The sequence below is a fragment of the Scatophagus argus genome, chromosome 2 (genome assembly GCF_020382885.2).
Source record: "Scatophagus argus isolate fScaArg1 chromosome 2, fScaArg1.pri, whole genome shotgun sequence".
NCBI lineage: Eukaryota > Metazoa > Chordata > Actinopteri > Scatophagidae > Scatophagus > Scatophagus argus.
The window spans coordinates 23,082,772-23,108,269 of record NC_058494.1 but is presented as its reverse complement, the minus strand read 5'-3'; the positions used below and the strand labels follow the sequence as shown (position 1 = coordinate 23,108,269).

General features: G+C 45.4%; 1 protein-coding gene across 2 annotated transcripts; it reads right to left on the bottom strand.

Moving 5' to 3' along the window:
- Positions 1-1,228: 1,228 nt before the first annotated feature.
- Positions 1,229-23,840, bottom strand: radil (Ras association and DIL domains). 2 transcript variants are annotated; one of them, XM_046371546.1, is made up of 20 exons: positions 23,469-23,840; positions 21,559-21,655; positions 21,196-21,310; positions 19,882-20,386; positions 16,366-16,481; positions 16,083-16,265; positions 15,304-16,012; positions 12,876-13,006; positions 11,628-11,665; positions 11,315-11,466; positions 11,037-11,149; positions 10,807-10,923; positions 9,985-10,108; positions 7,284-7,456; positions 6,709-6,859; positions 5,655-5,881; positions 4,755-5,088; positions 3,554-3,606; positions 2,617-2,756; positions 1,229-2,334 (listed from the first exon to the last, which is right to left on the bottom strand). In XM_046371546.1, exons 3-20 carry the CDS (start codon positions 21,277-21,279, stop codon positions 2,235-2,237), a joined length of 3,450 nt encoding a protein of 1,149 aa, XP_046227502.1. In that variant the 5' UTR covers positions 21,280-21,310; positions 21,559-21,655; positions 23,469-23,840; the 3' UTR covers positions 1,229-2,234. The 2 variants fall into 2 exon arrangements, with proteins under 2 accessions (XP_046227502.1, XP_046227494.1); XM_046371538.1 differs by having other exon boundaries at positions 3,554-3,693; positions 23,469-23,839.
- Positions 23,841-25,498: the final 1,658 nt, after the last annotated feature.

Sequence of the window (25,498 nt, the reverse complement as noted above, 5' to 3'; positions counted from 1 at the left end):
AAAGTGTTCCGTGTGGTGTTAAGCTATACACACAGTTTTGGTTTTACTTGTCTCGATTTTTAGACATGCCTCTGAGATTTCTGCCTCCTCCCCAATGCAATGACAGTAAATGGAATTTTGTTGTCTTGTCCTCACAGTGTTCAAAACTTTCTGTAAAAAACATCAGCAACTTCCTGTTGCCGTAACACTGGACAATCCATAGGCAGATTTTCCAGAGCACCTTGGACGTCTTGACTCCTGCTGCCAAGGTTTTAAATGTAATCTGTCAGTGCTGTGAATAATCACAACAAATTTCCATTTGCCAAAATTCTGTTGGTTTGGTTGGAAATATACTTTGAGTCTAACTAAAAAAAACAGGGCTATCTGCTACGGCCAGATATTATTACAAGTAAAATATCTTGTTTTGGTTTTTTTTGGTGTAGTTACCTTTTCAACAAAAGTGCGGCTGTGCAGTGCACAAGTTGTGTACACGTTAACAGGAGTTGAATCAAATTAACAACATTTAGAAAAATCAGAAAACCCGTGACTGTATTTTATCTAATTCCAGAAGACATTGTTTCTTTTTTTCCATCAGTGGGTTTCAGTGTTTACTGACCAAATATACTTCAGGAAAAAGTGATCTGAGTTGTCCCTCAAATGCACTTTCTCCTCTGAATGTCCAAACAATATGTGGCCATGTGCTAAATATTTACAAACAACTATTTACACCTCTTAACCAGATACATACAGCGTACGGTATATTCACAACAAAATTGAGGCTTATACACAGCTGGATTGTGCATCAGAAACTCTGGAGTGAAACATGTCGTGTTGATGATCTGGTGATTAATAAACAACAGCTGTACATCCTCTGTGCACGTCACACCTCGAGAGTTCATCTCTTTTCCAGTGGAGGTTAAGTCCAATGAGGAGTTTCAGTGTAAAAATGAGAGAGCTGGTCTGCATGTCTTGACATTCTTCCGTTTACTTTGTCTGCCGCTTTCACCCACTTTCCAGTTCAAAAGTTAACATTCATATGCAGTCATTCAGTCTGCTGAGCAGACTCTGATAGTGCTTTGGGAGTTGCTAACAAACAGGTTTATAAAACGTTCCACTCTAAAAGCACTGTGCAAGACGTCCAGTGTCCACTGAGGCTGTCTTGAGTAGTTTGTCTGCAAATGCTTGTTAAGTACAGTTTCAGTTTGTGTCCCTTTTGTCTGCGAACTAGGTAGCTATTTTACCAAGCTACTTAAAGGGCCCTAATTTTTTTTTTTTTTTTTTTTTACATATTTTCATGTTTAAATGACAAATAGGTACAAAAACTGGAACTGATCCAGTAGATGACCTCACCTGGCAGCCACAAAACAATTTAATTCTTGGACCAACTATGTCAAAATGTGATCTGAACTTATTCCTAAAAACATACAACAGCACAAGTGAGGTGAAATTACTGTTTTTGTCAATGCATTCTATTGGCTTTTAAGAGAGCACTTTCTGCAGGTTTTTTCTTTGTAAACAAAAAGAAACTTACTCTTTAACAGCTATGAAGAATAACAATCTGAGTGGCAAAAAGAAGACCTTTCAGTGAATGTACTTTTATGGACGCAGTTGTTGCCAAGCGCTTGCTCATGGGGGAATGTCGGATCTCTGACTTGACTATTGTGTTGCAGCCCCTTTTGTGGTTGCTAGCTGAGACAATCTCCTGGGCCAAACGGGACCAAACTCCAAAACGTTTTATAGCTATTAGACATATAGACACCAAAATATGTAAAAACAGGGCCCAGGTTTATAAATACCAGAATTACCCTTTAATATCTAATCTCTAAACAGGTGGAAAAAGTCCAGTGTGCGCACATTCTCTGAAGCCCGACAAGAGAAAAATGAAATCCCTACATTCTACTGTGCTTTAAACCAGATCAGACTGCATACTGGCTGGTTAGTTGTCGCCCACCTCAAATGCTGATTAATTAGGCAACTTTCCTCGCAGCGTATTCCTTTGATGTCGCGCTGGGTTACGGATTCTGTCTGTCACGCAAACCCAGTAGGAGTCAGCGGGAGGGAAGCAGGTCTGGCAGCCGCGAAGTGGAGTCACGGAGCGTCACCTCCAGTTTGATTGCTTGGCCTTGTGCTAGTTTTCACATTCATATTTCATGCCGCGCATGTATGCATGGGGTGTGTGTGTGTGTGTGTGTACCCTGTTCAACCGTGCACACATCTTTATCCCTCGTCGTCTGGCTGTCCCACCTCAGAGGTGGTCAGCAGGAGGAGGCGCTGATCTTCTCTGAGACGTCGTTGTCAGACTTGGCTACCAGGAAGCGCAGGCGACCTCCTCCGAGACGAATCAGATCCACCGCGCTGCAAAGAGCATATGGGAGGAAGGAAGGAGGGAAAGACAAGAGTCCAGTTACATGAAGCTCAGCAGAGACAGAGTGAGGATGAAGGAGCATCACTGTCTGGGCTCGCACCGATCAATCAAAGTAATCAGTTGGCTTAAAGAGGCTGACGGCCATGGCTATGGTTAACGCTGCAAGAAGATGGCTCACTCTGTCACCAGTGTCAGTATCACCCAGTAGCCCCATTAATCTAAACAGCCCATTTTTATGGTCACAAATAGCAACACTGGAACGTCGTCTGTACCTCTGGTAGTCTGCTCCTATCAGACTGGTCCCATTGACAGCCAGGATGCGATCGCCGATCCTCAGTCTGCCATCGGAGGCCGCAGGTCCGTCAGGGATGAGAGTTCGGATGTAAATTCCTGGAGCGTTGAGAGGAGTGTGCTGCAGGAGGGAGAAGTGTTGTACAGTGAGTATGTACAGTGTGTGTGTGTGTGTGTCTGTTATTTAGGTAAGCATCTGCTGGAGTCCATGACCACTGTTTTTGTCCCTTAATAGGCGAGTGCTCTTGGACAGGAAATGTGAAACGCTGCGATCAACAGTGACTCTAACTCAAATCAGTAAGTTATAAGAAGTTACAATAAAATGCAGGTAACTGCAGCAGAACGTACATCTGTTTGCTGCTGTGTTACCACTGAACTCTCACTGGTAAAAGAGGAGTCTGAGGTGACCCAACCCAAACTTGTACAGAATAAAACAAAATAAAGAAAAGCAGCAAACCCTCACATTTGAGAAGCAATAGCAAAATAATAAGAAAAATGATTCCCATCTTTAAAGTGTCCATGGTATAAGCCTGACGGAAGATAAACTCTGAGACTTCCTCATCACTTTTGTATATCAGAATGAAAAAAAACACAAAAATATCCCAAGTGTCCAAATTATTGTTCGTGAAACTTGAGAAGGCTGACGGGCAAACCCATCCTTTTAAAATGTTAACAAAAAAAACACAGTATAGTGTAACTTCAACTTGATATAAGGTTTTTGCAGATGAAGTATCCATAACTAGATGACAATATAATTCTACAACATATGTCTTCATAGGAAGATGTAAAAGAATGTATGAGAACTCCTTTGTTGTCAAACATATTAAGTGCTTAAATGTCCTCACAGGTCCTTCTTCTAATCTTTTTGTTACTGCTTACAAATCAATAAAAAGTAAAAGCTCCTTTTTTTCAACTCACCAGGCCGTCTATGAGTCCCATGCCGAGTCCGTAGGGTCCCTTGTCCAGTTCCACTACAAACACCACACACAAGTCATCAGGAAGGGGAGGGACGCCAGGGGAGGATACAGGGAAAGGAAACTCACACCCACTAATACACCCTGCAGAGGACACAGACACCCAAATGTACAAAACACACACACACACAGACACAGGGAGACACACTCGCTATGGGGCTGGACCAACATATTGAGGTCTTGCTGTGCAGAAGACACACACAGATACTGAGACACATGCAACGATACAAACAAAGGAGCAGATCTGACACACAGACGCACTTCTGACACGAGCCTGTAGATGGCACAGCAGGGGAAATCGTTCTGCTGACCAATGAGCTCCGGAATTTCAACTACAGAACTGGACAAAGAGGTGCAGGTTTACAGCGGCAGTCATCAGTTCTGGGGGTCCAAAAGACGCTCTAATTGGAACTGAAATTTAAGTTTAAGTCTAATATTCGCTCTGGTTGGGACTTTCAACTCCTGATGGTTGATTTGCTGTCGTTTGGTGCTCAGCAGGTAGCGTGCAGCAGCTTTATCAGAGTGTGCGATATTTCTGTCATCGCTCCATCGTTGACATTACTTGTAATCATCATTTAAGGCATTAATATAAACAGTATTGATGAATGCAGCTTTGAGTGAATTTGAAATGACACTGATTTTATGCAGCTGTTACTAACGTGCCCTTTACGTCGTCTCACGTAAAGTGTATTCCGGCAGTGTGTCAATAGTTTTCACATTAGTCAGTTCCAGTGGGAATATGATTGTGACACTAGCAACTTTATGTTCAAGACGACATGCATGTGTCGCATGTGTGCTGTATATTATGTACTGATAATACATTTGTGTAGGGACACGCTGATCCAAAACAATAATCAAATTAACTGTTAGGTGTTTCCACAGTAAACCCAGACTTCTCTGCTGTGAGATCTACAGATTTGGAACATCTGGGGTGGACAAAATGACAAAAACACCATACAATGTGTGATTTAGCACAAAATCCCTACAAAATAATACCACGTGTGTGAAGACAGTCAGGCATTACATGGTGTTCATTTTCAAGGCCAGAGATTACATGGTGTCCAGTCAGTGGTTGTGTTCCATCATGCTGTTCATGTGTTTCCTGTTATTTTGTCCACCTCCTGCCTGTGTGTTATTCAACCTACCCTCCATTCCATTGGTGATGAGTCCGTTGGTCTTTTTACATTCTGCCACAGTTCTGCTTATGCAGCCGTTAATCTGGGTGCCGGGGCCTACGATCGGCCCTCCTCCCCCTCCCCCGTCCGGGTACAGCGGGGTGTTGGGAGGGGTCAGGAGGCACGACGGGTCGGGGTTTGCTGGGCGAGGGTGGTGGTGGATGTTGCCGTTCCTTCTGAGGCTGTGTGCGTGCGATTGGCCTGAGGGTCTGTCTCGTCCTCTCTCGTCTCCCGTCTCTGCCGTCACCTCGTCCCCAGGACCAGCAGAGCGGGGGCTGCTGTGGGCCGGAGGCAACAGCTCCCTCTGCATCGGCGTTGGACAGAAAGACTTTAGAAGACGGTGTGAGTTGTAAAGTAAGGATCAGCAAATGGAATGAAAATGAACATTCCTGTTATGTTTTCAGCTATGGAAAAAGTGTTGTTGCTGCGGTACACGAAAAGCCTGGCTCCTAGATAACAGTCCAATTAAAGATAATTAAAGAGATGCATAATTATCTTACAGACAAATATACCATTTGACATATTTGTAAATGTATATGCGTTTCAGAGTGCGCGTGTACATGTGTACATACGAGGGTGCAGTAACACTAGGGATTATGGTCTAGTCAGCCGTTCCCACTAATTAGACAGCCTGAAGACTAATCAGATTAACCATGATTTAACCATGTCTAGGTTTCTGCGAGTGAGTATGTGTGTGTGTGTGTGTGTGTGTGTGTGGGTTGGCTGGGCTGTAGGGTTTTTGTCTTTCATTTATGGGATTATGAGGAACTCCTCAACAACTGCAGCTGCTGAGGCACATGGCCTGGATTACTGCTAGGTGTGTGCATTTGACAGTGCGTGTGTGTGGGTGCGTGCGTGCGTCTTCCCGACCTGAACGTCGGGCCAGTCAGCCGTGTTGGTTCCGTTGGAGTGTGTGTGCACGGTGGGAGTGTTGGTGTGTGTTTGCGTCTTGGTGCGAAGCCCCCACAGGTAGTGGCGGATGTAGAGCAGCTGTCTGTAGATGCTGTCCTCCACACACTCGCTGTCCAGGTCCACCCTGAAGCCGGCGCTGGGCAGCACTATGGGAGGGTGGTTCTCAAAGCTCTCCAGGAGGTCCACTGAACACACACACACACACAAACTGATGTTAACTCAATCAGATACTTACACACCATTAAAAGCCTGACGCAGGGTTGCTGCACAGCTCCCCCATCTGCCTGTCACTCGTTCTGTTGTGCAGCTTTCACACATGAAGCTCCACATATGCGGTCTTCATGGTGGTCTACATGACAGTCTACAACGCTAATCAGGGCTGCTAGTTGCAGAGTTACAGTAGCTACGTCAGTAAGTGTGGGACATAAAATTTTGGATATGATAAATTTCTGCTCTGGCAGATTCTGACACAGTCATAAATACAGTAAGGTTCAGACAATCAGTACTCGAAGTAGGTCCAACTGTTGAGGAAACTGTCTACCGACACGGACAAGCCAACAAACCATGTCCACAATACAATTAATTAAATCTGTATGTCCCATTTAGTGTGAATGTGATGTCCTGCATGAATAAAAATCAGGATACTGTGCCTGTAAAATTATTGATCCTGTATTTGATCTGTTTGTGACAAACAGCAAACTCCGTCAACTGATCATGAGAACGTAAACTCATGCAGACTGACAGAGTGCTCGGTGTTAAGTCGCATCCCTGAGGAAGAAACATGTGAGATGACCTTGCTCTTAAAGATCCCCTCCACAGGACTGAGGACATACAAAGATACTCCAATATATTTCAGTATTTCATAATGATTTGTGTCTGATCTGCTTTTTCTTTACTGACTGTCAAATGTTTTTCTTTTCAAAAGATGTTTCCTACATTACTGAAAAGTCCATTCATGGTGTAGGTGACTTGCCATGAAATAAACTCACACAACCCAAACGGACACATCTACCTGTTCTGTATATGTACGCCTCGTCCTCGCTGCTGGGTTGCCATGTTGGGACGGGGCCGATCTCTGCTGTGAGCTGGTACTGAGTGAGAATCCTGTGCAGCTGGACAGGTTTCAGAGACGGGTGCTCACTGGACAAAGCTCGCCAACTCAACTGCACAGAGAGAAGAATAAGAGGGGAAATTAAACAGAAGTCCTGGAAGGCTACCAATTAATGGCTGATCAGAGTGACTTGCTTCATGAGCAACACTTCTCTCCATCGTGTAAAACACAATCACACAGTCAGTCAAAGCTTTCTGTCCTCTGTTATCTCGATTTGAAAGACCACACGATTATTCAGTTTAGTTTATTTATATAGTGCCAATTCACAACAAAAGTTATCTCATGACACTTTCCAGTTAGAGCACGTCGAGACCAAACTCTTAAATTAAACTAAACATCCCAACTGCAATACTTTGTATCTGATGGCCTCCATTGTTTGGGCTGGAGTTAAACTTCAAATTACATTTCATCCATTTTCAAGTATTGCCACCTAATTAGTGCTAGCTTGTGCATGTGTGTGTGTGTGTGTGTGTTACCTGTGTGAGCTGTTGTGGGGGTGTGGCCAGTATGGACACTGTGCTGTTGAGTTTGGTGTAGAATTTGTCAGCCAGATGTCCCAGACCTGACCTGCTCGCCCACTCCATGACCATCCGCAAACACGCCTGAATCTGCAACACCTTGGAGCGTTGGAACCAACCCCGAGATGGACCTACACACACACACACACACACACACCGCAAAGTCAGTGGTTGGATATTTCATCAGACACACTGCAGCAGACTCCTGTTCTTAGATGTGTGCATGCCTCAGAGTAAGGCTGACTAAAACAGAGACTGTGTGTGTTTCGATGCATGCGTGTGTTTTGTACGACCATTTTTAAATAAGTTGCTGTTGACGTCGATGAAACAACGAGCAGCAGCCAGCAGCCACCTGCTCCTTGTGGAATACAAATCGACTGCTGCAGAGCTCAGCTGACTGGGTTTGTGTTTTACTGCACAACAAACCAGCACACAGCCTGCATTCTGCACTCTGCGTCACCATTTCTTTCTCTCTATCGCATCAAAGAACTGAAAGGAAGTTTTGTGGTAAGTTAAGCAGGCGGTTTAACTTTAAATCCAGCATTTGTCAAGCTGGCATCCCATAGCTTTTCTGTCTTGTTCCAGGACCTCACTGCAGCTATAATTCCTGCTTAAGATTTCTGAAGTACGCAGGCCTCTGCTGCAGTTTGGCAAAAACAATGAAAAACAACTGCGCTGGAGCTGTGGATCATCTGACATTTGTCAGTGTTGATGAATCAGATTTAACTACTGGCTACTTCCATCTGCACTCAGCAAGTAGACACAAACACTGAGAAATACAATGAATGAAAATAAGAGTTCAAAGTAGAGTAAATACAAACTGCAGTGTATAGTTAGCCCACATCTGACTTACACACCCAAGCCTGTGCAAAACAAACGGTCTTCCCACTTAGCCCATGGATTTATCTGCCAATTACTTTCTCCATTATTTGATAAATTCTTTGCTCATTAAAATGTTAGAAAATAGTTTTTTTAAAATGCCTGTGCAGTTTCCTACAGCCCACAGTGACATCTTCAAACCGCTTGCTTTGTGTGACCAACAGTTGGAAAAAACAAAGATGTTGAGGTTTAACATCACATAAGACAAAGCAGAACATGGTCTCATTCTGGAAGCTAGAACGAGGGAAAAACTGGCATGTTTGCTTAATAACTGCCTTAAATATGCCTTAAACAGGACTTTTTTCTCAAAATCCATTACTTTTACAAGTATATATGTTTTTACAATCCATTTAACATCCTGTTTTCATTTAACAAAAGAAGTTTGAAAATGTTAAATGTTTGTTGAAGAACTCCACCTCATTGAAGCAGTCTAAAACTGGCAGGATATTTATTAATAATTATGAAAGAGTCTGCACTCTTCGACAGATTTTCAATGAGTAATATCAGCTGCACGTGGTCACAGTCAACAGTCCCGTGTCATTGAAAAAGTGATCAGTTGCTGCACAAAAATTCTCTCTCTATGACTTAGGCATGACAGGACGCCTCGGAAGGACAATAATGTGACAGCATTGTGTGCAGACAGCACACACACACACACAAAACCCTTGAAATATTCTGCCATATGTCTTGGATGCACACACACACGCACACACTTCCCTCTGTAATAGGCTTATGTCTAGGCATACAGTAATCTATGTGTGAGGCACTGCAAACAGACGAGACATCACTTAACCTCTTAGTAAATGTGTCATAATGCTTTACAGCAGCTGGTTCACACACACACCTTTAAACTCAAAAAAGCCAACGTACACTCTGGAGCAAACAATCCTAACAAAGGGATACCTATGATAATATGTTCGCAGGCTGAAAGATGTCAGTGTGAGCATCTGTGTTTGTGTGTGTGTGTGTGTGAGCGTGAGCTGCCGAGCGCTCACTGCAAACGTCAGCGTTACCTGCTATAAACTCACTTCGCTGTTACCATGGACACCATCAGTGGAGAAATATAAATGAGCGACAAAAAAAAAAAAAGGGGAGCGAGGGAGAGGAAGAGAAAGCCAGACAGACGCAGAGAGAGAGAGAGGAAGGTGGAGATGAGGTGGGGGACGGAGGGAGCTTCTGCATGAATATAAAGGTATTTCTCCTTCTCCCTTGGCTGGACATGTGATCTCTCCTGTCTCCACCGGCTAATGAAGACATATGGCTTGTGCATGGGCGTGTGCACGTGTGGCTGAAGATACGACGGGAGGGCGTGGGGAGGTTGGAAGTGATGTGTAGCTGGACACATGGATAAAGCTGGTGGTAAATGACTACATTCTGCATTTAGGCAAGGAAATGGACTATTAGCAAGGTCATGACAACAACTGAGTGGCCTTCCAGCCTTTTTACCCTTCACTCTGCCCCACCTCCACCCATCCTGTATCTCCTCTCTGTCCCACCTCCATCAAATTCCACCTCTACTCCTCTTGTCTCAACCCTCCCCAATGGCCAGATGGAAGGAAAAAAAGCGAGGAGGAGGAGGAGGGGGAGACACAGAATGCAGATATGAGAAGGGCATTGAGGACAAATCTGGGTTAGTCACTGTCAAAATGCTGACAAGGACACAAGGACAGTCTCTCTGACACACACACACACACACACAGCTGTCCAGATCCTGAGGGAGGTCTAATGGGAGAGAGAGGCTGTGAGTGCGCATGCTTTGTTGTTGTTTTCTTTGCCCTACCTTTGTCCATTAGCTGGTTAAAAAGCGACACGTTGGAGAAGAAGAAGAGGTAGGCGAACATCTGAGCCTGGATCTCCGGGTGGACCTGGTAGCCTTGCAAAAGCTCCTGGGCGTTCTGAAACACCTGCATACACACACGCTTATGTCCATCAAATATGAACAAAACTAGGACACATAACACCGTATATATGAATTCTGAATCAGACGTTGACATCTCTTCACTGAAGCCAAATAATGTTCACAGTGAGTAAAATATTCCATCCAGTATAAATATTTAAGTGTATTCAATTCCCCAAAATGCAGCCTGATCTTTTTAGTATATTTGGAAACTTTGCAATTTATATTTCAAGTGGCAGCACAGCATGAACTTGAATTAATCGATGACTCGCTGGCAGGTGAGATTTTGTGACATCACGACTAGTTTGAAAGCCAGTCCTGGTCTGGCATGCATCTCACACAGGTGTGGAGTGGAAACATGAACAACACTGAGAACAGACTTTTCAGTGAGGTTGGAGACATTTTGTGTCTGGCAGTTAAACTTCGAAATGAACAATATCTGTTGGATTTTACACTGGAGCAAAAGGAGAAGATGCGGTTGTAATAATTTATAACTAACTGAACTTATATGGAAAAACCACATTGGACACAATCAAAATTACTATTCAAAGAAGAGCATTTTTATTTCTCAGAGCATGTCCGGTGGGGATCTTGAAATAAACAAGAAAAAAAAGTTTCAGACACTTGACAGTTAATTATTAATTTTCATGATCTTGACAACCATAACTGCACCACAACACAACACAAGGCATCACACATGCCTACCTGCAGGACTCTGCGTACAGGTTCAGGAAACCCGACACCACCTTTCCAGCAGGGCTCAGAGCTGTCGACTGGGAATGGATTACAGTCTAACAAACCTGGCAACACTACATAAAGAGCCTGGAGAGAGAGATGTGTAAAGTAGTATGAAACAGCAGATTCATTTCCAAGTTCTAAAAACAAAATAAAAATGTCTCACTTTTCACTCATAGGATGGCACTGTGACAGATTACCTTGGTGATATAGTAAACACATTGCTGGAAAGTGTACATGATCACTTCTTCCAAGATAGTCATTGCCTCCTCATTGGCTGATATAGTCGCCGATAGCAACGACTCCTTTGACCCTAGACACAGATGACAGAGACAGAAGCATAGTTAAGAGAGATCTACTGAGAGGGAGGGATGATGTAGCCGTATCAGTCTGTCAGAGTGAGTAATGACTCTTCAGCCAAGTTGTTTCCACACTCATAACTCAGACTCAGACTATGTGCGTGTGTGTGTGTGTGTACCTTGTAGTGTCTCTATGCTGTGTGTGTACGCTGGCGCTCTTTGCTGTATAAAGTAGAGGATCTCAATGGAGTTGGACATCCAGAAGAAGATGGTCTGGAGGTCCGGGATCAAGTCTGAGATACTGAGCAGAGACAGGGAGGCTGGGTCCTGGCTACATGGACACACACACACACACACACACACACACACACAAAGAGCAGAGGCTTAAACACAGTTTGGGAGACGTACTGACACACTGAATGCACTGACATACAAACTCACAAACGGTACATGAGCACACGTGGCCTCTTTCCGTCGGAAAGCGATACTCACTGCTGAGCTTGCTTCTGAGCCAGCTCCTTTGTCTTCTCCTGCAAGGTGGGCGCACGCACACGCACACACACACACACACACACACAGAAAGAAGGAGAGCAATTAAGTGCTCATTAAACTTTTAGGATGTGCGTAGGAGAACCACACTTCATGACGCTATCACTAACCTACAGAAAGAAATGACACGATAATATTTACAAAACTTAACACCCCTGTGCTGACGCAAGATGATAGTTACTTTGTGCCCCACTGGACTGAATATAAGCTTACCCTAATTATAAGACAGCTCCCACACACACCCCAAACCCAGTCTCCTGCAGTGCTCTTTAACAAAGGCCAACCGCATCAAATGAAACCACCTCTGCTAATATAAAAAGAAAAAAACGGATAAACGAAGACATGAGAAAGAGTCTGGCTGCTGATTAAGCTGTCATCTCTGGACCAAATTAAATGCATTACAACATGTGTTGGGATCTGGATTTCATATTGCCTCCACTAAACAGTTTCCTGGGGTAGACCCTGATATTTACAGTCTTTTAAAGGTCCAGTGTGTGGGGCTTAAGGGAATCAATTGTCAGAAATGGAGTGTAATATTCATAATTAGGTTTTCATGAGTGTATGATCAGCTTCTGTGAAGTTCACCATGTTTCATCATGTTTCTACATACTGGACCTTTAGATGAATCTTATTCATGTGGAAATAGTACAGTAAAACAATAAAAAACAAAAACATGACAAGCTACACCCATGTGGCCTTTCTGACTTCCTGTCATCAACTCAAAGAGTATCAGCATCAAACAGCATAGTGAACATTGTGTTCGTGACATCTTTAAATGTTTTGTTTTATCTGAGATATTTAATTTAAAATTAAATACAACACAGAAAAGCAGCAAATCCTCACATTTGAGAACCTCAAGCCAGCAACTACTTAGCATCACTGCTGCATTAAGCGACTTCATTGATTAATAGATCAGATTTAATCAGAAATGTTGCCAATCAGTGACTTTTTTTCCCCACCTACAGTATAAGTGACTGGTTTTCATCCTAAAACTTTGTGTGTGATGGAACAGAAGATTGCATGTGTGTAATACAGTCCAAAGCATGTGATATCTGTTTAAATATTCACCTGACCTGACATGGCTGACCAGTTTCTCTCCACATGAGGTCATCTTAAGCCTCGAGACCAAAGTGCCACTGACACAGATAGACAGACAGACAGACAGAGACAGTGAGACAGGCAGAGACTGACCCATGCGATGGTCTGGATTCGTCTGACAATCTTGAGCAGCAGTTTTCCAAAACTCCCAGGTGGGAAGCTTGAGGCAGAATGTTGTATGCACAGACACAGCAGGTAGGCAGGTGTCAGCTTATGGTCATCTCCTGTGGGGGAGTTCAATTCAATTGTATTTACATGGCACCTTTTACAGTCAAATTTGTCTCTATGTGCTGTACAGAAACCCAGAGTCTGAACCCCCAAGCAAGCAGAAAGAAGCCCGTCTGGCCCCCGGGATGTATTTAACTATAGTCGCTGGTGTCGGCTTCACGTACCGCAAAGAATCACCAATAACCACGCTCGGTTTCTCAGCGGGTGTGTCGCTTAGTGGGGAAAATCGGTTAGATAAATGAAGCGGCTGGTGGAAAACCACGGGCCTTTGTGTCGGCCTACGCTTCTTTCGAACCGCCACAACTTCCCTGACTTGCCGGCTGCTCGGGGGCTGGCTAACAGCCGCTAGGCTAGGCCGGTCCGCACAGGCTAACTGCTGCTGGCTAGCTGTCGGGGCTACTGGACTATGACCTACACTACGGAGCCGGACCTCTAATTTGTCGTATCTTCTATTCATAAAAGAAGTAAACGAGGGACGAACTGTATCCTAACATCAGTAACACGTTTTCTTTATTCTCCTGAACTACCCAACCACATGCTCCATCCCCATGACCCCATTCGGCCATGCTCAAAACGCATTCAGGATCACCTTGTCCCACTATGCAACACATATACATTCAGGTACACCTGATAGTTCACTTAGCCTCGCCCCCAAGGCTGTGAGTAAGATAACTTTCTACACATCTAACTCACTAAAGGAGGCAGAGGAGTAACTAAACATTTCACACACCTTGCAGAAGACGGGAGAGTGAGTGAAGGAAGTAATGCTAACGCCAAGCTAAGCTGAGCAGCAGAGACAGAACGAAGATCGGCGAAGGACAGAATCCAGAGGATCGTGCAGTTAATAAACCTTTACTTAAGTGCTTGTGTACTGTACTTTTTTTGTTAAAACCATCCCCAGTGAAAGCTAACACAAAGTATGTCGTGTGAAGTAAACCCGCTACACCAAGCACCAAACGCCTACAAGTGAACAAGTGCGACGGAGCAGAAACAGGAAGTGACGCAATGGAGCTCGAAAGTGTGATGTAGCTGAGTGCGAAAACCGCAACGCATTCTGGGCTTTATGGGCAACTGAAAAGTGTGTTTACAGCGTTGTTTTCTGTTGTTTTGTTTAAATAAGTTAAAACATGATGTCAAAAAAGAAAAACAAAAACAAAAAACTTTTGACTGCAAAAATGGCGACCGCAGCCCACAATGCATTGCGAGATCACGTGCCCTTTCGAGCACCATACGTTAGTTTAATGGGTCAGTTCACCAAAGTTATTAAAAAAATGAAATCTTTCTACTCACGCAGATCTCTAATCACTTTAAAGAAAAAAAATCACTTGAACTACTTTCAGCCAAGAAAACAGACACTGAGCTCTATGGACTAACGGTTACACAGATTCTGCAAAGAGATGTTTTCATGGAAACTTCTAACTACGTATACCCCTCAGCACCCGAAAGCACAGGACACAGTGGTTAAGGCCATTTATCCCTTTTTCCTTAAGGCCAACTGCACCCAATTCCTATGTAGTGCCTGCATTTTAATTTTGCCTACTGATTTTCAAATATTACCAAAAACAAACCTACAAAAAAATATGCACAAAAGTATTAGGACACACTTCTTATTACTGAATTCAGGTGTGCTATAGGGCTGATTTTCACTGAAGGGAAATCTTAATGCTTCAGATTACCAAGACATTTTGGACAATGCTATGCTTCCAACTGTGTGGCAAGTTGACCCTTTTCTATTCCAGCATGACTGTGCCCCAGTGCACAAAGCAAAGCTCCATAAAGACATGGTTGGATGAGTTTGGTGTGGAAGAACTTGACTGGCCCACACAGAGTCCTGACCTCAACCCCATCCAACACCTTTGGGATGAACATCCAACGGAGATTGTGAGCCAGGACTTTTGGTCCAACATCAGTGTCTGACCTCACAAACTGCACGAATAGGCAAAAATTCCCACAGACACACTCCAACATCCTGTGGAAAGCCTTCACAGAAGAGTGGAAGCTGTGTGTTTAGATTGTGTTTAGATTGTGATGTCATTAATGTCCCTGCTGGTGTAATGGTCAGTTGTCCCAATACTTTTGTCCATATAGTGTAACTTTTCAAGGCTTGGAGAACCTCAGGTCTATCTCAGAGACAGATTTCTCATAAACCTGGACAAATGAACCAAAATTATCTGCCATCTAACACGGCTAGATACCAGCATTCACCAGAGTGAATTGAAACAGATATATCCACCGAGATAAAAACATTGTTTTGTTCTATATGTTCTATTATATTGTAAATCAGAACACAGACCTCCTGGTTCGATTAGAGACACAATCCTGTTCAACAGCTGGTCTTCATGAGCCTGATCAAACTCCAGCTGTAGCCTTCTTTTCTGCCCTCCTCCTCCTCCTCCTCCTCCTCCTCCTGCTCTCCCTGCTCCTCCACCTTCCCCTCCTGACAGACTAATGGGGCCTCCCACTGCGGTCCCTCCGCTGCGGGATTTTAACAGGTGAGGCTTGAAGGTGCGTCTAACTGCGGGAACACTTGACACCTGCGCCGCTCTGTCCTTCAGCACAGAACCGCACATTTTACAAGTCTGAGCCCCGCCCTCTCCCTCCTCCACCCCAGTGTCGTAAAGCTGCCCCAGGGAGCGAAGGCGTGCCAAAGTCTGAGCAGGTAAAGGCTTAGCCCCAGTGGGGTCCTTGTACAGGAAGATGTAATGCGCTCCAAAGGACAGGAGGTCACCGTGTCGCAGGGTGGTGGAGCGCTCGCAGCGGGAAAAGTTCACCAGAACTGTGGCATGGAGCACCGGCTCAACGGCGACACAGAACCGCTGACTCTCCGCCGGCTCCTCTCCCTTGTTGTTGTTGCTGGCGTGACGGCGGGGTGCAGGGACTCGGCGCAGGCGGCAGTGGAGGGGCAGAATGTCAGGAGAGAAGAGGCAGATGTTGGGGCGGGCTGATGGCGTTTCCTGGCCGACTGTGTGCTGCTCTCTGTTGAGCAGGTACACCAGACAGTCCTGCAACACACAGCGCAATAAATATCACATACACACAGGCTCTAACACAACACAGAAACTCCATCCTCACCTGCCGATTGTACCCCTGCAGCAGCAGGAGGTGCGGGGACTGGTAAAGCGAGTGTCTCACACCTCCTCCTCCCTGACTCCCCTCCTCTTTCCTCCGGCCGCTGGAGGCCGTCTCACGTTCTCGAGCCCTTAAGGGCCCCGGCAGGGTGGAGTAATAACGCTTGGGTTCCTCTCCCACTCCCAGCTGCAGACACATGCACACACACACATACATGCATTCAGGATTTACAGTCTCATGACCAACAATCAACTATCCCGATGAGGCTTCAGAGTGAGGCCACAACCTGATTGAGGCTGGTCTCGCTGAGGCTGCGGCAGAAGGACGAGTTGCTGGATCGGGGCAGAGTCAGCGTCCCCTTCGCCCTGTTCCTCTGCAGCTTACGAGCCTGAGCGTTAATATCTACAGGGAGGCAGAGAGGAGGAGCAAGAGGGAGAGAGGAGGACAGTTGGAGGACAGTAAATGGGAGCAAAAGAAAGAGGCAGAGTGGGGAGGGAGAGAAGTTGTGGACGCAGAAGAAAAGAAAGGTGAAGAGTGGAAAATAAGAAACGTGCCATATGCATTGTTAGCACGTGTGTGTGACTCATGAGCGAAGCGACTTCTCAGGCTGTAGTGACACAGTGCGTTCATGTGTGAGCTGAGTGGAAACCAAGTAAAACAACACCAGTCAGATGAAGTGAATTATGCTGGATGAAGCAGCACATGTGACAGTGAACCCGATGGAAGGCGAACCGAGCAGCTCCCTCATGACTTTGGGTTTGAGGCCATGCGATGGCTCAAGCAAATTTTTTACATACACACACACACACTCTCACTGGTTGCATCACTGGCAATGGGGGTGGCACTGGTGACAACGCAGGTAGAGGTGGTCCTCCATGGTAATGACTGACAGCCACCCTACCTGAGGCCAGTCCCCACCTTTAGAGCTGGACAGTACCACTCGACCAGACCGCAGGGGGGAGCTCCTGTGTTTGCCCAGCCCAGACCGACCCATTAGAGCCGCCAGGAATTGGGAGGTTTTGGGCCCTACAGCAGGGTGGGAGGGGTTACGAAAGAAAAACAACCCCCTCCCCCTCACCAAAACACCAAGCACTGAATAACTCCCCCGATCCCCCATACACACACTTACCAACTGCACACCACAAGACACGCATGCACTGTGGACCAAAAAGAAAAATAATCTCTGTGGTGCTTCTAGTGAGTCACATCACCAGTTAGTAAGGAGAGATACAGTTAAAGGTATGAAGGGCAGGATTTTCCCATCTGGGATGTCGAGCCAACAGGATACAATATTCAAACTCAGGCATTTTTCATCACAAACCGTATTAATTATACAAACTATGGTCTGCTACTCAATTTGTGTAATTTTGATGGTATAATAAATCGGACAGACGGTGTCACTGAAGATTGATGATACAGTTTTCATTAAGTGGCCGCGATGTGTTTGTGTAATTAATGAAAATCTTACAATACCTTTAAAACATTATCTCATTGTAAGAAAAAAAAAATGTGTGTAACGATTCACACACGTGCATGCAGGCTCACACATACACCAGAGGAGGGAAAAGACAACAAGTGAAAGAGACTCCAGGGTTTGTGAGTTTTGTAAACACTACAACACAAAAAAGAAAAGGTTAGTGCAAAAATGTAAAATGTCTATTAATAAAATAGTTTTATCCCAGAAGGTATTATATTTCTGTTTATATTATGAGGTGTTATCCTGAAATGTTTCCAAGTACAGTAAGGAACGTTTTTAAAGCAGAACGTTGGTGATAATCTTTATGTGTCTTATCGGAAACAAATCCAAAGAAAAGACCAGTTCCAAAAATAACTTTGTCCTCTGAACAAACGTTGTCTGCCCCGCCAAAGCCTGATACAACTGACACAGAGCACCACTGTTGTCCACATATTGTTAAAAACGCATCAGTTGGCCTCACTGCTGCACCGGATAACGTGATCCTTTAATACAAACAACACTGCACTTTATCATACATAGTCCCGCCGTTGGGGGCAGCCGTGGCCTAGAGGATGGAGAAGCGGCTTGTGATCGGAAGGTCGCTGGTTCGATTCCCCCACCGGACGGGCAGGAAAAATTTGAGTGTGGTGGAGTAATAATGTCCCCACCCCCTCCATTAGCCGGTTGATGTGCCCTTGAGCAAGGCACTTAACCCCCAATATGCACATACACATGCTACATGTTGCATGTGTATGTGTGTGTGCATCGATTAGTGATGGGTTAAATGCAGACAAGTAATTTCCCAGCTTGGGATTAATAAAGTAAATTAAATTAAATTAAATTAAAAAACACAGTTAATCGCAGTTAATCTGTGGTCGAACACAGACCCCACCAAATGCAATACTCACTCGATCGTGAGAAACGCTTGCTGAAAAAATACAGTAAGTAGCTCTTGGAGGGGGAAATGATCAAACCTTGTTTAAAAAGCTACGAGAACAAGGCTTTGCGGTGATAATAAACACCAAAAAAAAAAAAAGGAGGGACCTATCACATGTGGTAAAGTGGGAACATTTAAAATGCCAAATATGTGCACAAATGCAGGCATGATGGACAACATCTTTCAAGGCAGAACTGTATATGTTTGTAATAGAGAGTGTGGGGAAGTCAGACAGCATTGAGAGATGGTCTAACGCATTGTGGGTTTTGGTCTTTTCCTGGGATTTGTTTAAAAATATAGCAGCAACACTAAACTTACCCTTTTCCAAGGTTTTACAGGTTAGTTAATATTGTCTCGTGTACCGTCCATAACACAACACAATATAAACCAACACTACTGTGCAACAATAAGAAAAAAACCCCCCGAAAAAACAGACCGTTGACTGACTGACTGGCTACCACAGAAGTTGACATGGCAACCAGTAAACCCTGGCAGGCTTCACGAGAAACGTTAGTGTGCCTGCAAAGAGCAACGTGTGACTGTGAGGCTGAAAATAGCTGCTGTGGAGCTGTCGGAACACGACTGCAGACTAACTAAGTGTTGTGTGCATGAGCGCAAATGGCAAACTCTTCATCAATCAGTACGCCAATCTACATAAAGGTCTGCTCACGGATCCCGGAGACACACACACACACACACACACAGACATAGATTCATATCACTGCATTGCAGATGTAAAGTCACAACAGGAGTTTTAATATGTTTGTATGTATTGAAACGTATCTGCACAACAGAGTGAACGTCTCCCGCAAAGGTGTCAGGTGTGACCCTCTACGGTCTTGTGCAGGTACTTTAGTAGGAAAATGATATGTCCTCGCCGTAGTAGAAATGTGCCATTGATAAAACCGCTCGAGTGCCCACACCCATCCACACCTCTGGTTGCAAAGGATTCAGCTTTCACTCAATCAATCGACCAGCTGTCCATGCACTTCCACTGCACCGTTTGTGTGTGTGTGTGTGTGTGTGTGTGTGTTCCCTTAAGTGTGCAATTAAACAGTCAAATGTGGGTCTTTCTAATAAAAATCTAATCTCTCTGTCTCCACAGGACAGCACTGCCACTTAAACACACACACACACTGGTAATCACCCAGAAACAATATCGTCTCCGCAGGATAAGAACTGTGACGAAAGCTTCTGTTCTGCATCCCCACACAAACACACACATGCACACACACCTCTGCACAAACACACTCACTGCAGAGGAGGTAACGGGCTGTGCTTTTCTGCTGAGTTTGACATGTCAAGAAAGGAAGGGAATTAGACCAGCTGCTGTGTGTGTGTGTGTGCCTGTCTATGTGTGCACCGGTCCACTTTTGTGTGTCCGTGTTCGTGTGTGTGTGTTTCCTCACCAGCAGTGATGGTATCCTTCTCCTTGGCGTTGAGCTCCTCCACCTCTGCTCTCCTGCGCAGCTCAAATCGGCGAGCGTGTCCCTCTCTGGGTTTCCACAGCTCCTGGAGCAACAGCGGCTTTTCATTGTCCCCCAGCGCACGCAGGCACTCAGTGCGCCAGCCGCCTCCTCCTATGCCGCCTCCCCCCTCAAAACGGCCGATCACGTCACACAGGACGTAAGAGTGGGCGGCATTCTTGTTGAGCGAGTAGCGTTCGAGCGCCTCTTTGACCAGTTCCTGCGCACTGGATCGCGGTGTGGCCAGGACGCTTTTGTAGTTGGCACCAGCACAGATTTCGTCTCCAAAAATCTTGAGTACCCCCGGGGCCGAGCTCTGCGTGGAGAGTTCAGCTGGGTCGTCTGCCGGTCGCTCTGGGGGTTCAGTCGTTGAGCGCCGGTCCCCACGAGTGTTAGTTCCGGTTTCTACCGGGACACGGTCTCTGTAGCTCAGAGTGCGGTACAGCACCTGGTCAACAGACAAACAACACTGAATGTACTGCTGGGCCAATTCGGCCACAGATGTTATATACAACGTGCACTTCCTGCAGTGTAAAATAAAGGGTCAGTTCATCAAAATGGCCGCATATTTTCCTCAGAGCGTTTCGACTTTGGTTGGACCTTTGAGATTTCTACCACAACTTCAGTACACAGAAAGTTGCTTTAGGTGCTCAAAGCGCTAGAAGATTACGCTAGCAGCTACTGTGAAAAGCTAACATTAGCATGCTAAAATGGTCCCGGAGACAAGGCCGACATGCTTTTGCAGGTGTAATGTTTGCCATGTTTTGCCATCTTAGCATGTAAACATTTGCTTAATATAACCAAAGTTACTGCAGTTCATTCTGAGGGGATCAGTGCCAAACTTCATGGCAATCGGTCAGGACAGCGCTAGCACAGCTCGCATTTAAACAACATTGTGTCTTACTAGAAACAGTAACAGCAGCAGCAACACACTGAATGACCCGTTTAAGAACAGCAAGAAACCAGCAGGTAAAACAATTTCCTACATGGCTAGAAACCACTAAAGCAAGTGAGAAAATACGCTTTGTTTTACTTTTATAATTTTATAAATTTTTATTGAGAAAAAAATGCACTTACAATGAATAATGTACAGCCAAGCTCTTCACTAAAAACTGGATTAATATTTGCTGGAGTGTGTTTGGTTTTTTTTGTTTTTTTTTTTAACTCAGGTGGCCTCTTGAGACTGACAGAGTTCGGACCAAAATGGCTGTGTGTGTGTGTGTGTGTGTGTGTGTGTGTGTGTGTGTGTGTGCGTACCTGTGTGAAGGTCCTGCTCTGGCGTTTCAGCCGGCTCTTGGATGGTAGGGACATACTGGCCCCGGAGGAAGAACCGTAGAACATGATGCTGCTGTTGGTGTCACAAGCTCCACAACTGGTGAGTGAAGGAAACACATTTTAAACATTTTATTTAAATGCACTGGAAAAGCTTCAAATACTTACACACACACACACACACGCGCATATGAAAAAGATGGACACGTGATTAAATCATACACTTACTTGGGAAACATTTGTAGATCTGGAAGGTAAAGAAAATCTACTCTAAATGTATTCTGAGTGTGTATCAACCACAAAGAGAGCTTGATAAACAACAGAAACTGTGTGTGTGTGTGCAAGTACCTAAATGCTGTTACGTATTGTTACTCCTCTGAGCAGCAGCAGCGGGCGACAGTTTACAGCAGAGGGTCAGATGCTCGTTTGGCCGTCATTTTTCGCTCTGGAGAAGAAACACAAAGCTGATGTTAATGTCGGCCCACAGCAGATCTGAAGGGTCCCTGCTGAGTTCTGGACCATCGATGTTACCCTCTTTTAATGACACTGCTGCGGCTTTTAGCTTTTTAATGACCGTTTTCACATCAGGGTCGAAATTGCAAGTCTACATCACATTAATGCCTTGCAAAGACATTTTTAGACTCTGGAACCATCTGCAAAGTTCAGACGGTGTCGGAGTGAGCATCGACTGGGGCAAAACAACAGATAAAAGACGATTTTTTAAAAAAAATTTGAAACCAACAGTGCTGCTCTTACGAAATTATTTAACTTTTAGGGTCTCACCACTACATTTTCAAAATCAAAACCAATCAACAATCACACATATGACCTTCAAATCCAGCGTTTAACGTACCATATAACAGGACTCATTCATTTTAAATTCTACTGAAAATGGAAAGTTACTCTTAAAATGTAATAAAATAAAAATATTTCTCCAATTAACCGCTTTAAAAAGACACAGTGATTGAAAATACCCATCAAATATTCTTCGCCCAAGATATGTTTTTCAGATTGCTTGTTCTGTCCAACCAACAGTCCAAAACCACATTATTTCATTTTTTAACAATGAAAGTAGCAAATCCTCAGGCAAATATAATGGAACTGTCAATCCCGATAATCAACGATTCGTTTCAGTAAAGCATAGACTAAATGAAGGAAGATAAATCTCAGTAAACAGGTGTGTTTCCTGCCCATGTCCCTGCAGAAGGTGAGTCACGTCTCGCTGTTGGCTTTGGATGAACTCGGCTGACTGATGAAGACCTTTTCATGCAGGTTGCATCCGATTTCTACGCATTTCACAGCCAGTGTGGCAGCACGTTTGTCAGCAGAAGAAAGGCAGCAGATTGCAACGTATGCAGTTGCCCACTTCCACAGTGTATCGTTTGTTTTCAGCAAATGTTTGACAGTGTTGTTGCAGCTGACTCTGCAAGCACCGGTGGGATAACGTGACTATTTTAAAGGCCTGCTAATCCATGGTAATCTGGCTACTTGGACGCAGTTAACTCAGTCCAAGGGACCAGCAAACCCCTCCTGCATCCACACACACACACACACACACACACACACACACACACACACACAGAAGGAGAGAGAGAGATCTAAATTGTGCATTGGTAGGTTGTGTTTTGTGACCCAGTAGGTATCTTGTGTTACACGTCACCCAGACCACAACTTGTCCAGCACCTTTTGACTTGCTGTCTGTCCTATTCTGGTCTACAAGAAGGTCACAATTCAAAGGCTGCATTGAGAAAAACTTGACACCCACAACAGGGCAGATTATGCTGGACATAACTTGTGACCACTACGGCCCTGCCCGTTATTTCAGCGTCCCGTCCGTCTGTTTACGACTTTGGGCTCAGCGGTCGTCAGTAGCAACCGCCGTAGCAACAAAAGGCAGGAGAAAATCCTCAGAAATTAATCCGCTGATGAGTCGTCAGGCGCGGCACTAACAGCTAACCGGCCGGCCTCTAACGGTCAGCTGGAGCGTCTCATGATCGTAGTGGAGCTTATCAGACAGACAATAATCAATCAATCGGCCTAAACACTGTTTACACGTGAGCAACACTCAACAACAATGAAAATAAAATAGCTGTTTTTTTTATTGTTTTGTTTTGTTTTTGTTTTAACTGCGAGTGCGTTAAAAGCTGTGGCGCGTCTGCCTGTGAATAAAATAGGTCCTGGAAAAGTTGAGGTGCGATTCCAGCAGTGACGAGCCCAGTCCCCTGAGGGCTCGGCTGGGTGTCTGTTGCCCTACTCACGCTGCCTGCAATGCGTGGCTCCACAGTGCTGGGGAATCCGTCTCGGCTTCTCTCTCATTCCGTCTCCCCTGCAAGACAGAAAATCCCCCGGAAAATGGGTGGGTAAAAAATAACAGCTGCCCTGTTCCGAGCGACACCCAGCAGTCCGGGGCTTCCATCCACATCCCCCCGAAAAGAGCCCGTTAACTTGGACGACGGCCAACCGCGGAGGGCTCCTGCTTCTGTACGCACATCTCCGCCGAGTGTCCACCAATGCCCGCTGCCTCCGGCAACCGCATTCCCACATCCACAGCGGTTCAACTGCCGAGCTTTGACGGAAACAGCCGAGCCCTGCCTCACCTCGGCGCACCTGCGCTGGCACCCGAGCGTACGGAGACGGCACCGCCTGGCGGACACTGGCGGTACTGGCACAACATGGATCCGGTGGCATAATCAGAATCAGAATCAGAATCAGAATCAGAATTCTTTATTTGTCACATGTGGATGTGCATCCACAGTGAAATGAAAAAAAACAACACTCCTTCTAACAACTGTGCAAAAATACAAGAGAATAGAATAAAATAAAAAATAAAGAATAAAGAATAAAAATATAAAATAAAGTAAAGTAAAGATAGAGATCTAACCTCAGTGGCAGAGGGAATGTAAATATACATAAATATACATATCGTATACATAGTATACATGTATACATGTGTGTGTATGGGAGGGTGAGTTAAGTGGGGGAAAGAGAGTTCAGTGTCCTGATGGCCTGGGGGAAGAAACTCTTCCTCAGTCTTTCAGTTTTGGCCATGCGGGACCGGAGACGTTTCCCCGATGGCAGCCACTGAAAGAGTCTATTGTGCGGGTGGTTTGTGTCTTTTAAAATCCTCTGTGCACTGGATGTACACCTGCTGGCATACACCTCTTGCATGGAGGGCAATGCTGTCCTGGTAGTCCGTTCAGCACAGCGGATCACTCTGTGCAGAGCTTTCCTGTCCTGTGCCGTACAGTTGCCATACCAGGCAGTGATGCTCCCAGTGAGCACAGACTGTATGGCTGCAGTGAAGAAGGTTCTCTGCAGCGCTGTGGAGACCCTGAATTTCCTCAGTCGCCTGAGGTAATACAGCCGCTGCCTCGCCTTCTTCACCAGGGTGGAAATGTGGGTGGTCCATGTCAGGTCCTCGGAGATGTGGACGCCGAGGTACCTGTAGCTGCTGACTCTCTCCACCAGTGTCCCATAAATCCTGAGAGGGGTATGATGGCTCCTCTGCTTCTCCCTCCTGAAGTCCACAATCAACTCCTTGGTTTTGTGGACGTTCATGTCTAGATTGTTCATACGACACCATGATGCCAGAGCATCCACCTCCTCCGTGTAGGCCGTTATCCTGTTATTGGAGATCAGACCTACCACCACTGTATCGTCGGCGAACTTTACAATGATGTTGGAGGGGTGCATGGCTTTACAGTCATGGGTGTAGAGGGAGTAAAGCAGAGGACTCAGGACGCATCCTTGGGGGGTGCCGATGTTAAGGGTGCGTGGGCTGGAGGTGTGTTTACCAATCCTCACTACCTGTGACCTGTCAGTCAAAAAGCTCTGGACCCAGGAGCAGAGTGAGGAGTTCAGCCCCAGGTCCCTGAGCTTAGAGACCAGTCTGTGGGGAACTATGGTGTTGAATGCGGAGCTGTAGTCGATGAACAGCAGCCGCACATAGTTCCCCAAACCGCTGTCCAGGTGGGTGAGGGTGGAGTGGAGGACGTGATTGATGGCGTCGTCGGTGCTCCTGTTCGTGCGGTAGGCGAACTGGAGGGGGTCAAAAGGAGCAGGCAATGAAGTACAGATGAAGTCCTTTATCAGTCTTTCGAAGCACTTCATTACCACCGAGGTGAGGGCAACAGGGCGGTAGTCGTTGTTGCAGGCAGGGTTGGGCTTTTTGGGTACGGGGATGATGGTGGAGCGTTTGAAGCAGTCAGGGACAACAGAGTGAGCCAGGGACATATTGAATATAGAGGTGAAGACGGGAGCCAGCTGATCTGCGCATGCCCTCAGTGCA

Excerpts from the sequence above, each read along its gene's own strand:
- radil (XM_046371538.1), bottom strand. The coding sequence starts at position 21,279 with ATGTTCTACGGTTCTTCCTCCGGGGCCAGTATGTCCCTACCATCCAAG. Across the intron at positions 20,387-21,195 it reads AGAGCAGGACCTTCACACAG|GTGCTGTACCGCACTCTGAG; the intron begins GTACGCACACAC and ends TCTGTTGACCAG. Across the intron at positions 2,757-3,553 it reads TGGGACTCATAGACGGCCTG|CACACTCCTCTCAACGCTCC; the intron begins GTGAGTTGAAAA and ends TCCCTCCTGCAG.